The 14,913-nt window shown below is 43.7% G+C and overlaps 1 protein-coding gene across 1 annotated transcript in view; it reads right to left on the bottom strand.

The window, feature by feature from the left end:
- Positions 1-14,913, bottom strand: part of map7b (microtubule-associated protein 7b) — a 32,968-nt gene that overhangs the window by 11,652 nt on the left and 6,403 nt on the right. The window contains exons 2-5 of the mRNA XM_008297015.1: positions 9,751-9,772; positions 8,259-8,369; positions 4,055-4,174; positions 2,489-2,661 (exon numbers count right to left, since the gene is read on the bottom strand). Coding sequence (XP_008295237.1) covers positions 2,489-2,661; positions 4,055-4,174; positions 8,259-8,369; positions 9,751-9,772 — 426 coding nt within the window. The remainder of the gene's footprint in view (positions 1-2,488; positions 2,662-4,054; positions 4,175-8,258; positions 8,370-9,750; positions 9,773-14,913) is intronic.

Below are 14,913 nucleotides of genomic sequence, written 5' to 3' on the forward strand. Positions count from 1 at the left end.
CTGTCCTAATAATCACCACGTGGGTCGTTTTGTGTTCAGCAGCTTGTGAGTAACTCAAACTAAAACTGTTCTAGTTTGTAAAGAAGGGTTGTGTTTATGTTTCTGACAGTCTGCTGCAGGTCGGAGAGTAAACTCTGGGTTCTGGTTCTGCTGGTCGCTGCAGCGTTTCCTCTCACACTGAGTCATGACTCAGCATGACTCAGCAGTTTCAGCTTCCTGCAGCTTCAGACAGAAACAGAGGAAACGTTGGTCCGACATGACTAAAGACGGTTCCAGGGTTCTGCAGAAAAGTCGACGTTCTGAAGGTGAGAAGAACTAAAACACAACTGATCCAATCGATCAGAACCCGACTCAGACGAACCTTAAACAGAACAAGACTCACTGCAGCTGGACGCAGGAGAGAAGAACGTTTACGCTGCGATATGAAAAAGTTTTAAATGACTTTGGAGAATTGTCAACTAATTCTGGCCAACTTCTGTTCATTTTGGACCCATTCTGAGTCAGACGTTTTGAACCGTTTTCAGCAGATCTGAGGCTGTTTTGGAGACATTTTGATGCTTGTTGTTGGTCTTTTCTGAGTCAGTTCTGCACAATTTCTTGACAAATGATGAGTTATTTCAGGCAGTTTTCAAGTCTTCAGGCTGATTTTGAGTCATTTTGGACGAGATTATGTCACATTGGACAAACTTGAAGTCATTTTGGTTTATTTTGGACATGCTTTTGTTATTTTGGACAAATGTTTGAGCTATTTTGAAGAAGTTTTGAGTCACTTTGGATGAATTTTCGAGTCTAATGTGGTTGTTTTCTCCAACATCCACATGAACATGCACTGCAAATGTATCGGGTTCTTGTCTTTTTGGACAATATGTGAGTCATTTTAGAAAATTTTGAGGAATTATGGACAAATGTTGACACATTGTGGGGATATATTTGGCATTTGAATCAGATTTTAGTTATTTTCGGACAAATTTAGAGTTCTTCTGGTCAACACATGAGTCATTTTGGACAGTTTATCATCTGTTTACAACATCCAGGTATCAAAAGCTAAGATTTACAAGATTTATTTCTTTTTGCCAGCTGCGTCCAAACAGACAGTCTGGATGCTCTGGAGTTCTTGTGTGGGGCTAAGAATCCAGAAGAGGTGAGNGCAGGTTTTTGTCATTTTGGACGAATTTAGAGTCACTGTTGACGAGCTTTTGTCACTGTGAACACACTTACTGTGATTTTGTCGACAGGTGAGTCACACCTGGTCCTTCTCCAGCTTCTTTTTGTCATTTTAGACGATTTCAGATGTTTTTACTGTTTAAAAAAAAAATTATTGCAGATAAATTTTTGTCATTTTGAAAAGTTCATCAACTTCATCAGGTTCAGTTACGTCTTACGTGTAACTCTGGAAAAGTTTTCATGATTTCTGGGCAGTTTTAGAACGTCGTGGACGATGTTTTGGCAAATTCTGGACAAGTTGGAAGTCGTTTTAGATTCGCTTTGAGTCATTTTGGACGAGTTAATCAAGTTTAGTGACTTTTACATGTAACTTTGGGCAAGTTTTTGTCCTTTCAGACATTTTTGGACGGTTTGGACGTTTATTTATTTGTCTGTTAGGACAGGTGAGCAGTACCTCGTCGTCCTGCGGCTGTTTTGGGTCATTTTGGACAAATTTAGAGGAGTTTTAGACACACTTTCTGCCGTTATTGACCATTTCTGAGTCGTGTGGATGACATGTTGTGGTCATTCTGGACACTTTTACCAGACAGGTGAGTCGGTGAGGACAGGTGAGCGGTACCTCGTCGTCCTGCAACTATTTTGGGTGATTTTAGACAAATTTTGAGGTTTTTTAGACACATTTTCTGTCGTTATTTGACCATTTTTGAGTCGTGTGGATGACATGTTGTGGTCATTCTGGACAGCTGTTTTCCAGACAGGTGAGCCGGCGAGGACAGGTGAGTCGTACCCGGTCGTCCTCCAGCTTCTGCCTGCGTTTCTCCTCCACGGCGGCCCTCCTCTTCTCCTCCTTCACCCTCTGCTCCTCCAGCTTCCTCCTCTTCTCCTCCAGGTGCCTCTCGTAGTGCTGCCGAGCTCGCTCCTCTCTCGCCTGCCACTGGGCCTCCTTCACCGCTGAAACACAAAGCGACAGGTTCACAGCCACGGCGGCGGCAGCGTGACGCTCAGCTGCTCGTCATGTGACGGAGCTTTAACGGCAAATCCCTTCAGATCCAGAAGCAGGATCTGCGTTCGACACCCAGAGCAGCACAACAGACTGAAAACCCACCAAGACTCCCTAAAGTCTGCTCTTATGTAACCGGGATCCATGGAAACGGGCGTCTGGCTGCAGCCCGACTTTATATAAGAGCCGGCCATGAATGAAGCGGCACAGAGGCGACTCACCGTTCTGCTTCTCGCGCTCCTCCCGCCGCTCACGAGCCAAACGCTGCCGCTCATCGATCTTGTTGAAGAGCAGCGAGTCTGCAGNTCCATGCTGGTCTCCTACCTGGGTTCCTCCGGTGGTTCTCCTGCGGAGGTTGGTGGAGGTGGAGGACGCCGTCTCCCTGCTCAGGCTGCGGTCGTGGCTGCGGCAGTGAGGCAGCGGCGCCGCCTGCAGGGCCTTGAAGGACATGGAGCCCATCGGGTGGCAGGACACTGAGCGAGGACACACAGGCATGGCTACATGACGACCGGCCAGAGCGACAGCCGGGAGGAGGTTAGTGCAGAAAGGACAGAGGAAGGAGAAGACGTTCGGCAGGAGCAGAGAAGAAGAGAAACCCAGCGTTAGTGCTGCCGATGGAGGAAGGGCTAAGAACAAACTGCAGCTGGTTAAATACTCAGTCACTGATCGGGTTAGAGGAAACCTAAAGCTGGTTCAGGATCCAGATGTGCTGAGAGACGCCCAGAGACGAAGAGGTTCTACGTTATCAGAACAAACTACTGATCATCGGATATCAGAGCACCAGAGAGCATGCAGAGAACACACCGACACACAAACACATGCAGGAATCTTCAGAGAGCAGAGAGAAGCAACACAACAGAAACAGCAGATAGAAGAACGAACAAACACCTCAGCTTCCATCATCAGAGTCATTTATGTTCTGCTGTTTGTTCCTTCGTTCTCTCAGTGGGTTTAAAAGCTGCTTCCAGGTCTACAAACCTGGTGTGGGTCACTTTGGACATTTCTGTTTGTCATTTTTTATGTCAATTTGGACACTGAATCTTTTTTTTTTAGTCATTCTGGACATTTTTTTGTATTTTTGAACAGATGAAGTTTCCAGTTCAAGTCATTTTGGATATTTGGTCAATTCTTTGAGTCATTATATGAAAAAACGAGTCATTCTGGAAACTTTTTAAACCGATTTGGAGAGATTTTGAGCAGTTTTGGATATTTTCTTTCATTTTGGACAATTTAAGAGTCACGTCTGAACAACTTCTCAGACAAGTTTTGTCATTTTATTCACGTTACAGTAAACCTGTGCAGAATATCGACTCTTTCATGCTCAAAATGGGTTTTTGAAAGAAGAGACATGGATTTGCCTGATGTTCTGGATTCAATTCATATTTCAACATTAGACACAAATCATGTGAACTCACTGCTGCTGAAGGAACAAAACAGCATCAAGAGTAATTCCTCAACAGGTTCCAGATCAGTTTCTAGTCAGTTTAGATTTCTTCTGTAATTTAAGACTTTTTTTAAAATGGTTTTGGACTTTTTCATCATTTATGGAGGAATCGTAGGAAACTCTGGACAACAGGCGTCATCATATGAAGTTACTGCTGCCATGGCAACAGAGGTAGCTCAGTATCAGGTGTGTGTGTGTGTGTGTGTGTGTGTGTGTGTGTGTGTGTGTGAGCTCTGGGTGCCTGATACAGGCCGTTGAGGGAAGTTTCAGACGGCGTAAAGCTTTAAGTCTGAACAAATCTGATTAACGTGTGAAAGCGTTCTGCTGCAGAGACCAGAGCTGAACCTGGACCAGGGCTGAACCTGGACCAGAGCGTCGACCTCAGAGCTCCAGAGGCAGCAGCCGAACATCTGCGTGAGCTTCCGGAAGGCCGCCGCGTGTTTCACCTGTTTGCTCTCCGGACAGACTCATGGCGCTGCGGCTGCGGGCCAGGTAGGAATGCGTCGGCTGCTGCAGGCGGTTCACCACGTTGCTCTCCCAGGGCGTCAGCGGCAGGCGGCGCAGCCCTGAACACAAACACAAGCGCTTGATACGACTCTGATACCAGCAGAAACCAATCGGCTGAGAGGCAGAACCACTGTTTGTTCACAAACACGGCAGGGTGAGGTGGAGCTGGGAGCGTGCACGGCTGCTGCTGCTGCTGCATGCACAAGCTGCTGCTGTATTACACCTGCATGCAAACAAACCGTCCAGAGTGGAGCACAAACACACAGACGGGCATCTAAATGAGCATTTCAAGGAAACACACATAAGATTTCAAGAAATCCACAAATTTATATGATAAAAAGCCTCCAAGAATCACTGAAATCAAAGCGAGGAAAACCTCTGAACACCAAAACCTACTTAAAGCTTAAAACAACTAAAATGTAAAATGATATAATTTATCAGTCAAAAAGGTGTAAAAACAGAAAAAGTCATCAGATTTTCAACTTTCCCTGAAGGTCCTTGAATGCATCAGAGCTTAAAATAGAAGATTTTCATCACAGTTACTTGATTTCACACATCTTGTTCAAAAATCTGCCACAAATCAACTCAGATTTGGTAAAAAACAATCACTTCTTTTGCTGCAACCAGAAGCCACGAGCGACTCAGCTGTCACCAACAGAAATAAATGATCAGAAATGTTTTGTTTCTGGTTTCCTTCGTTCTAACTGTGCTGACAGAAGACATCTCTGAGTTCTGTCTCCTTCTTCACGTTGTTCTGTCTCCATAGAAGACTTTATCTTGCAGTAAAGTCAGTTAAACCGAGACAGAAAACAAACAGCTTGGAGTTCAGAGGGTTAAACATGTGGACATGCAGGAATATGTTGATGGTAAATATCGATTCTTCATGATAACCTCATTGGACACAAACCACACATGCAGGTTTCAGAGAATAAAGCGAAGCCAGAACCGGGCTGAGAATCGAGTCTCTCTCCTCTCTTTAGCGTACGTCTGAATGCACAGACTTTGTTTTGGCTGCTGCCTTTAAGTCCGTAATGATGCATACGCGTCTGTTTGAGACGTGGGTGTTAATATTTCAGCCGGGATGAAAACAGCATACAGTGTTCCCACAAAAACAAAAAGATTATCCGACAGAGGATTAGAGAAAGGGGTCACGCTGGAAAAGTCTTGATCCTCTGATGAAACGAACGCTGCTGCAAACAGCCGCGTTTGTTCTGTAAATACGATGTCAAAGCTCATCGTTGTCAAACAGGAGGAGCTGAGCGGAGGGTCAGTTTGTCAGGACGTTGTTAATTTAAGGCGTTTACGGACTCGGAGGAGAGAGTTCGGTTCGCAGCCGCGGAGGAAGCGGTCATTTCCCAGAAGCCACCTGTGTTCCTGTGCTGGCTGCTCCTCCCCAGACCGGGTTTGGGCTGAGATTTGCTTATGACAGGAGAAGAAGCTGCTCTCATGTGTAATCCTGTCAGCGACACACAGAGATAATCAATGACCGGAGGCTGAGTCAGCACAGACAGAACACTCTGAGCTTATTTTCTCTCCTGCGGAGGATTCGATCACGTTTGTTCTCAGATTTTGAGTCAGCAGCTGGTTGAGAAGCTTTCCCACTCGTGTCGGTTTCAGATGTCTCAGTTTTTTAATCCCCACAAACGCCTGAAACGCTGGCTGTGGTTTCACTGCTCAGATCCTCCGACTGTTTCTTCTTTACGCTGCTCTTAATCAAACGTTCCTCCATTCAGGGAAATCCACACGTATGCATGTTCCAGTTGCTTTTATTGCTCTTAATACTTCAGTATTTTATATCTATTTAATCTTAGAGTTCAATCTTAGAGTTTAACAATTTATGCAAGTTGTTCTCTGTTCTTTAAGCACATACTTGTATGAAATCTGCAGCACTTTGCTCGACTCGAACGGTTTTAAAAACTGATTTTCTTCAGCCTGAGTTTCTGCTGTTTGTCAAAACTCCTGCTGACAACAAGAAACACAACAAACCTCAACTTCTGCTGTTGGAAAATGGATGAAACTGTTAATGTTTGAGTTTGTGGTTTTGTTCTGTTCCCTCTGGACACAGTCAGACTCAAGCTAAACTATCTGCAGGCTGTAGCTTTAGAAAACGTGGTGCTGATCTTTTCTATTTAATTTAATTTCTAATTCGTTCGTATGTAGGTCACCGTCACTCCCAAGTCTAATTTGTGCGGTGATATCAGCTTAATCATTAAAATCAGCTGATAAAGGCTTTAAGGTGAAAGTGTTCTGCAGGAGGAACCGACCCGAGAACGTTTCCACCACCTTAAACTGACGCAGACTGATTTACCAGAACGTTTACTGGGAGTCAAACTAACTGATGTCATGATGAACTGATGAGACAACGGCAAAGACACACAAACCGAGACACACATAAAGACCAGAAAGTGGAGAAAATGAACCACAAAGAGCTGCTGGTTAGGTGAAAACAGAACTAAAACAACGTTACAGACACACAAAAGGACGACTAGACGCAAGAAAACCCCACAAACCAATAAAAAAAGAGACAAAATGAGCAAAAAAACAGGCAAGATGACCAGAAAGAGATGCAAACAGAGAACAAACAACTTCAAAGACTCAAAAACAACCCTCAAGGCAAACACAGAGAGCCACAAAACGGCCTCAAATAAATAAAACGGAAACCAGAAAGAGATGCAGACTGACCAGAGAGACGGAATCAAACACACAGAGACACAAACTGAACAGAAACAGATCAAATACAATAAAATAAATACAATAAAATAAAATAAAACAGCCTTTTATACGCTCAAAAGGATGCTTGATGCAAAAAGACAAAACATCCACAGAGACTCGCACCAATAAAAAGAGACGCAAAACAAACACAATGAACGCAGAATGAGCACAAAGACACACAAAGTGACCAGAAAGAGATTAAAACAGATAAAAAACGCCGTAAATGGACTGAAAACAGCGAGAAAGACTCAAACATGTGATCAGAAAGAGACTCGACTGAGCTCAGACAGAATCCGTCGACAGGAAGTGGAGTTTAAACTTCACAACCAGCTGTTTGTGTTTCAGCTCAACAACCAACATCTGGATCATCTAGAAGCAGCAGCAGCTTCCTGCTCTGGGTTTCATTCCTCAACAGTTCTGGTTCTGGACCAGTTCTCAGCAGAAACCAGCAGCTTCCAGAGAGTTCGTATTAAACTCTCCTTCTTGAGGGAGACCAGGCCACCAAGGCACAAAGTTAGAACGTTAGAAAGATTAGAAGGTAGTGAAGGTTCTTCCAGGACCAGCGAGCAAAACAGCAGAAGGCCCCAAGAATCAGAACCAGTCCTGGACGTCCTGTACAGCAGCTACAGGATCTACAAACAGTGTTCATCACCGCTGGTTTGAAATATTGTCCGTTTGATTTGGCTTTTTGGACAAGAATTTAGAAAACGACTCTTTCATGTCAAAACAGATTTCTACAAAGTGACGTCTGTAAACTAAAAATTTAAAACAAGTGATTGCATCACCTCCCTTAGAGTGACTCTAATGTAACTCAGCCAGTCGGTGCTAGAAGTCCCACAGTCAGTAAACGCATCATCTGAGGTCAGTGAATGAGTCTCAGTGGCTGTAGTATAAAGACTCCTGTATCTAGAAGGTCCAGTCACCGGTGGATCCTGGATAGAACTACACCATGAAGACTGATGAACACCCCAAGAACTCTGGGAAAAGGTTGTTGAGAAGCATTTTGTCCATCAGGCTGGACTCTATGTTTGCTCGTCACCAAACCATAATCCTCACAAACACAACATCTCAGCCATGAAGCACGGTGGTGGCAGCATCATTAAATGGGGATGCTTCTATTTGGACCAAATCTGTTTTCACTTTGACATGAATTTAAGCATAATTCAATGTTGAAAACCAATAAAGGGGAGTTCTGTAGTGGGGTGAACACTTCCTTAGACACTGTAGATGAGCAACAGTTACAAAAGCTGGAAGGAAGTGACGAAAAGTTGCTCTTCTCACGTTTAAGAAAGGCCAAGAAACCAGATTATGAAGCACACACTGATGTGTGCTGGACAGTGAGTTAGACAGACATCGATAAATTAGTTTGGAAAACATTCCCTTAAACAGCTTCAGCGAGACCCCCGGTGGACACTGTGTGCTGCTGGTTACCTCGGTCCGGTGAGTGCAGGAGTGTGGCCGAGGACGAGGACAGGCGCTTGGTAATCACAGGGTCGGCGTGTTTGGATAAGTTCATGGTGGACACGGAGCGCCGGTCTGCATCTGGAATCACAGCGATAGAAGCCGGTCAGCGGTGGATCAGCAGGAAGGACAGCAGGGAGACGACAGCTGGTGTCTAGTTCAGGTTAGACGTGGAAACTACCAACACGCCGCTAAAATAGGACAAAATGAATTAGTGCTAAATGGGTCTAACACTGAGACTAACACGTCTGAGTGAAGGTTCCTGAACTCCACATGACAACAGACACCGACCATGCTGGTCGCACATTGACGGGTCGTCCAGCTCAGACTTCAGAACAAGCTCTGATTGGCCTGACATTTTAGAGAATACNCTGCAGCCTGAGAGGATTAGCCGCTGCTAATGCTAAGCTAAACTGTAAGCTGCAACCAGCAGAGAGGCGACGGGGGGGAGGGAGGGAGGAGGAGAGTCTTTATCGCAGATCCAGGACGACATTCAGGCTGCAGCCGTCTGGTTTCTACTGTTCAGGGCCCGAAAACCTCCTCCAGAACTTCCTCAGAACACCTGGAGTACCTTTATCTACTGACCAGAGTTCTGCCTTCAGACTGTGAATGGTCCAGAGTTCCAGGTCCTTGAAGTCCACAGAGGAGGGTCCAGATTTATCACTTTAATGGAGTTTTTCCATCATTTCTGAGCCTCATCAGTCCAGCAGATAGACACATGACATTTAGGAGGAAGAACACATCTGGTAGAACCTGACACCAGATCAGTTCTACATCCATCCTGGTGTCTCAGTCTGAACACTGGACCTGGTTCTGTCATGCATGACTTTAATCCATCATCTTCATGCCACTCTGAACACGTTTCTAGTCGTTTCGGACACATTTTAAAGTCATTGTGGACGATTCTTGAGTTACAGATTTTATGTAATTTTGAGGGAATTTTGAGTTACTAAACAAATTTCACGTCCTCTTGAAGAAAGTTTGGTTCATTTAGGAGAATTCTTGCATCATTTTTGACGATATTGAACTAATTTTGGACAAATCTTTAGTCATTGTGGACATTTTTAAACCATTTTGGTCGATGTTCTGTACAGTTATTGAGTGATTGTAGACTGGAGTTCGTCAGTTTGGCAAATTTTGAAAAATACTGAACAATGTTGAATAATTTTTATAAATTTTTTCCATTATTTGGAGACTTTTTGGACAGAGTTGGGCTCCATGTCCTCTGTCAGCAGCTGGTAGCATCAGTATTATGGGATGTCTCATAGCAACAGTCAGTTTAATGTCTCTGACCCAGAGTCATAGAAACAATCACTGGTACCATGGATGTGCTTCTGGGTTCTGATCAGTCACCAGAGAAAACTCTACAAAGTGCATTCTGGTTAAACTTTCCAGGCTCATATCAGCGTGTGTGATGGTGGTTGGTCAGAACAAGTTCTAGACAATAGAAGGACCATCTTACCTCCAGAACCTACCAGAACCATCTGTAGACAGGAGTCCTAAAAGGTTTTATTGCTCATACAGAGTTTGGTGAACGACTAAAGCTGCCACTAGTGATTATGTTTTCATTCGTGATCAATATCTGGATCAATCAATCAGCTGTTTGTCTCTAAAATGGCAGAAAATGGTCAAAAATGTGGATCAGAGTTTCCTCAAATGTCTTGTTTTGTCCACAGATCTTCAGCTGACTGTGGTTACTTAGTGGTGGTTAACTGAACTTGTTAACTCGTCGTCAGAGTTTGCATCCAAACTGATGAGATGATCGCAATTAGAACTATTTATGAACCCAAACACTGTTTTTACACCTTCAAAAAACACAAACTGACTGTTATTCTGAGTGCAGACGTATGTTTAGTCTCTAAATAAACCAACAGAAGCAGCAGTGACCTGATCCTGGTTCTTCTGCTCCATTATTTATGGTCTAAACGCTCCAACATGAACGTTTCTCCTCCGAGGAAACTACAAACCTCAACAACACATCGCACTGAAAGGAAACAGAATTATTATTTAAAATCAGACCAGACGCTCCGTCGTCTTCACGCATCGAGTTCAGACACAAATTATTTAGTTTGAGGGAATCAGGTCAGTTTTGTTGAGACGTCGGTGCAGCTGGAGGGAAAGTTTGGCTGCTTCACGTCGGGTCAAACACGCAACAACCCAACAGGAGCTCCATAAATCCTCATAACGACCACGAAAAGATGCAAAATCGCCATCAAAAGATGAGAAATCACCCCGAAAACTCACAAACAGAAGCTTAAAAACTACAAAAAGATGGAAAATTACTACAAAAACACACAAACACGCCATGAAAACACAAAACCACAACAAAGGGATGCAAAATTATGCTAAGAAAAATAAAAATCACCACAAAGATGTGAAATCGTCACAAAAAATAAACAAAACTTTTACTTTTCCTCAAAAATATGAAGCTTCACCACAAAAAGAGGCAAAAATGACTTCAAAAAAATGGAACAGAAAAAACACAAAATCACCACAAAGGCACAAAATTTACACCAAAAACTGTAAATCATCATCAAAGACACACAAGCTCAAAACAAATAAACGAGAAATCACCTCCACAAGAACACAAACCGGCCACGAAAACACACAAAACCGGCACCAAGATGCAAACACGCCACAATAAATAAGTAAATAAATAAAAAATCACCCTGAAAACCCCCAAGCTCACCACAAAAAGGAGGAAAAATCTCAACAAATCGATGCAAAAATCACCAAAAAGATGCAAAACTGTTCGAATAAAACTGGAAATCNAGCAGCAGCCGGACGTTCTCTTATCTCAGTATTTACTCACGTTTAAAGTCATAAAGAGCAGCTGACGGGGCGGTTAGCGGGCGGAGGTCTGTGTGCTCAGAGCTTCTACAACCAGGACTTTAGATTGAGGAGGAAGAGTCATGATGAAATAAAACAAACTGCTGCAGACGAAACGTGAGGAGGAGAAACCAGTGTTTGGTCTCCAGTGACTCCTGGAACTCTGAATGTTGTCTGATGGAACCACTGAAGCATGAATCTGTGTCACTAGAACATCACAGATTCATTAAAGGTGTTCTGGAAACATGACTAAACCTGCTGGGTCATAAATATACAGACAGAAAGTTGAATCATCAGTGATAATGTAGAAAGTTGTGTTGATCAGATGCTCTTAGCTTCATGGCCTCCTAACTTCTCCTGAGTGGTTCTGGTTGACTCCAGCTGCTGACTCCTCTGATCCAGTGTAAACAGAACCATCTGATCCACTCATTAGACTCTACAGTGGGAGAGTCTGAGGAGCTCAGCAAAGATCTGGAAAATATTTCTCTCCAATTGTTCTGCAGCTTTAAACGAAGTCCTGTGGATCCATCACAGCTCGTTTAACTCCTTTAACTGACAGCTGTGACTTCCTGTCTCGTCTTTCCTTCGTTTGCTTTCCCTATCTGTGAGGAGAACCCGGCCCGTGAAGACCTGAATAACGTCGTCTGTCGTTCGGCTCGTTAAGCCGACGAATAGCTGCGACTTTATTTGCGGGCGACGGTTCAACGGCGTCTGCAAACACGCCAAAGTCAACTTCACACGAAGCAGCTCCGCGATAAAGGTCCAACCGCCGAGTGGATTCTGACCTTCAGCCTCGAGAAACTCAGACCAGCACAAGAAACGCTGCCGAGGACGGAGGCTGGACGCTGGATCATAAAGGAAAAACTTTTAATGTGTGAAGATCAGAAGTCAGTCTGATATCAAAGCTGCAGAACTTCAAGTCCAACAGCTCAAAGGCAGGAAGCTGAACATTTAAAACAACTGAAGGATCCGTTTATTCAGAACATCAGTTAAACCGGAGCTGCAGCGACTCACTGATTTAACTGGTTTTACTTTTTACTGGTTTGTCTCCTTCAGTTTTGTTTGTTTGTTAACATTTAATACAATTTTCTGTTCTTTTTGCATCTATTTCTGTTTATTTTGTGTCTTTTTTTCGTGGGTTTCTGGTTGTTTTGTGTTGATTTAGCATCTTTTTCTTCCGTTTGACTGCATTTCTGGTCGTCTCGCGTCTCTTTACAGTCATTCTGCATTTATTTCTGTTGATTTTTTGTCTTTTTAACAGGTTTATTTGTCATTTTTGCATCTTTACGTGTTGATTTAGTTCCTCTGCAGTCGTCATTTTGCAACGATTACTCACTTATTCTGATATCGGATTAATCAGTTTGAGTCATTTCTTAATAAAAAACAGTTTAAATTCTCTGAATTCAGCTTCGTCAGTGAATATTTTCTGGTTTCTTTCCTCTGTGACAGTAAACTGAACATCTCTGGATCCACATTTTTCAGCTGAACGTTTAATCCAGAAAAACAATCATCACTTGCAGCCCTGATCTCGTCTCTGTTCAACTGGTTTGCATCCATTTAACATTTGTTTTGTTCTGTTTGCATGTATTTCTGGTCTTCTTCTGCTTCGTTAAACTCATTTTACATGTTTTTCTGTAGATTCTGTTGCTGTAGATGCTGTTTGTGCTCATTTAGCGTCTCCTTGCAGCTCTTTTGCTTCTTGTTTTCAGCGCTTTGTCTCCTTCTGGTCGTTTATTTGTGTTGATTTAGCGTCTTTTTCTTCTGTTTACATCATTTTCTGGTCGTCTTGAGCCTGTTTGCATCTTTACGACTTAATTTATTATCTCTACAGTCGTGCTGCGACCGTTAATGTTCATTTTGCAAAGAGCAGGAGAACGATTAATCAGAAATAACATCTACATTTTGTGATTGTAGCTTCTGAAATGTGAATATTTTCCTCCTCTGTGACACTAAACTGAACATCTTCGGACAAAACAAGACATTTTTCTTAATTTTCTGACATCTTAGAGACAAACTGCTGCGAGACAAAGACAATAATCCGTCTTTTGTCCTATTTTACATGTCGATGGCGTCTTCAGATGGTTCCGTCTGTGAATATTGAACTGAACGACGGTTTAAACCTCTAATCATGTGTGTGGCTGCGGCTCAGCTCGGCTCTGAGCCCGTCCGACCTCTGCTGCTCTCCTCCCACCTGTTCACATCGTTACCTGGACTCTGGCTCATTATTCCGGGACCTGCTGATCCCAGTTAGCGTCCTGCTGCTAAGAGTCTGATCCCAGGTCCAGAACCAGCGTTCCTGCTTCCTGGAAACATCTCTGACGGTGAAGATAAGCTTGGTTTAAAGTCCACGGAGCCTCGAGGCGGGAAGGAGGAGGAATCCTCGGCGCTGCCTCCAGAGCGAAGAGGAGGTCAGCCGTGGTCGGCGTCCAACCCCCAGCAGCAGAGAGTGAAGCAGGGAGAGTTTAATCCCTCCATCTCCTCTCCCCCACCCCCACCATCTGCAGCAGCAGCAGCGCCGGCAGATTAAGAGTTAGCGATTAAAGCTCTGCTGTCCGGCCTGCAGCCTCCGTCCTCCCTGCAGCCTGAGAGGATTAGCCGCTGCTAATGCTAAGCTAAACTGTAAGCTGCAACCAGCAGAGAGGCGACGGGGGGGGAGGGAGGGAGGAGGAGAGTCTTTATCACAGATCCAGGACGACATTCAGGCTGCTCTGGTTTCTGCTGTCCAGGGCCCGAAAACCTCCTCCAGAACTTCCTCAGAACACCTGGAGTACCTTTATCTACTGACCAGAGTTCTGCCTTCAGACTGTGAATGGTCCAGAGTTCCAGGTCCTTGAAGTCCACAGAGGAGGGTCCAGATTTATCACTTTAATGGAGTTTTTCCATCATTTCTGAGCCTCATCAGTCCAGCAGATAGACACATGACATTTAGGAGGAAGAACACATCTGGTAGAACCTGACACCAGATCAGTTCTACATCCATCCTGGTGTCTCAGTCTGAACACTGGACCTGGTTCTGTCATGCATGACTTTAATCCATCATCTTCATGCCACTCTGAACACGTTTCTAGTCGTTTCGGACACATTTCAAAGCCATTATGGACGATTCTTGAGTCATGTTGACAGATTTTATGCAATTTTGGGGAATTTTTGAGTTACTAAACAAATTTCACGTCCTCTTGAAGAAAGTTTGGTTCATTTAGGAGAATTCTTGCATCATTTTTGACGATATTGAACTAATTTTGGACAAATCTTTAGTCATTGTGGACATTTTTAAACCATTTTGGTCGATGTTCTGTACAGTTATTGAGTGATTGTAGACTGGAGTTCGTCAGTTTGGCAAATTTTGAAAAATACTGAACAATGTTGAATAATTTTTATAAATTTTTTCCATTATTTGGAGACTTTTTGGACAGAGTTGGGCTCCATGTCCTCTGTCAGCAGCTGGTAGCATCAGTATTATGGGATGTCTCATAGCAACAGTCAGTTTAATGTCTCTGACCCAGAGTCATAGAAACAATCACTGGTACCATGGATGTGCTTCTGGGTTCTGATCAGTCACCAGAGAAAACTCTACAAAGTGCATTCTGGTTAAACTTTCCAGGCTCATATCAGCGTGTGTGATGGTGGTTGGTCAGAACAAGTTCTAGACAATAGAAGGACCATCTTACCTCCAGAACCTACCAGAACCATCTGTAGACAGGAGTCCTAAAAGGTTTTATTGCTCATACAGAGTTTGGTGAACGACTAAAGCTGCCACTAGTGATTATGTTTTCATTCGTGATCAATATCTGGATCA

This window comes from Stegastes partitus, unplaced genomic scaffold (assembly GCF_000690725.1).
Source record: "Stegastes partitus isolate 25-593 unplaced genomic scaffold, Stegastes_partitus-1.0.2 Scaffold1176, whole genome shotgun sequence".
NCBI classification, from domain to species: domain Eukaryota; kingdom Metazoa; phylum Chordata; class Actinopteri; family Pomacentridae; genus Stegastes; species Stegastes partitus.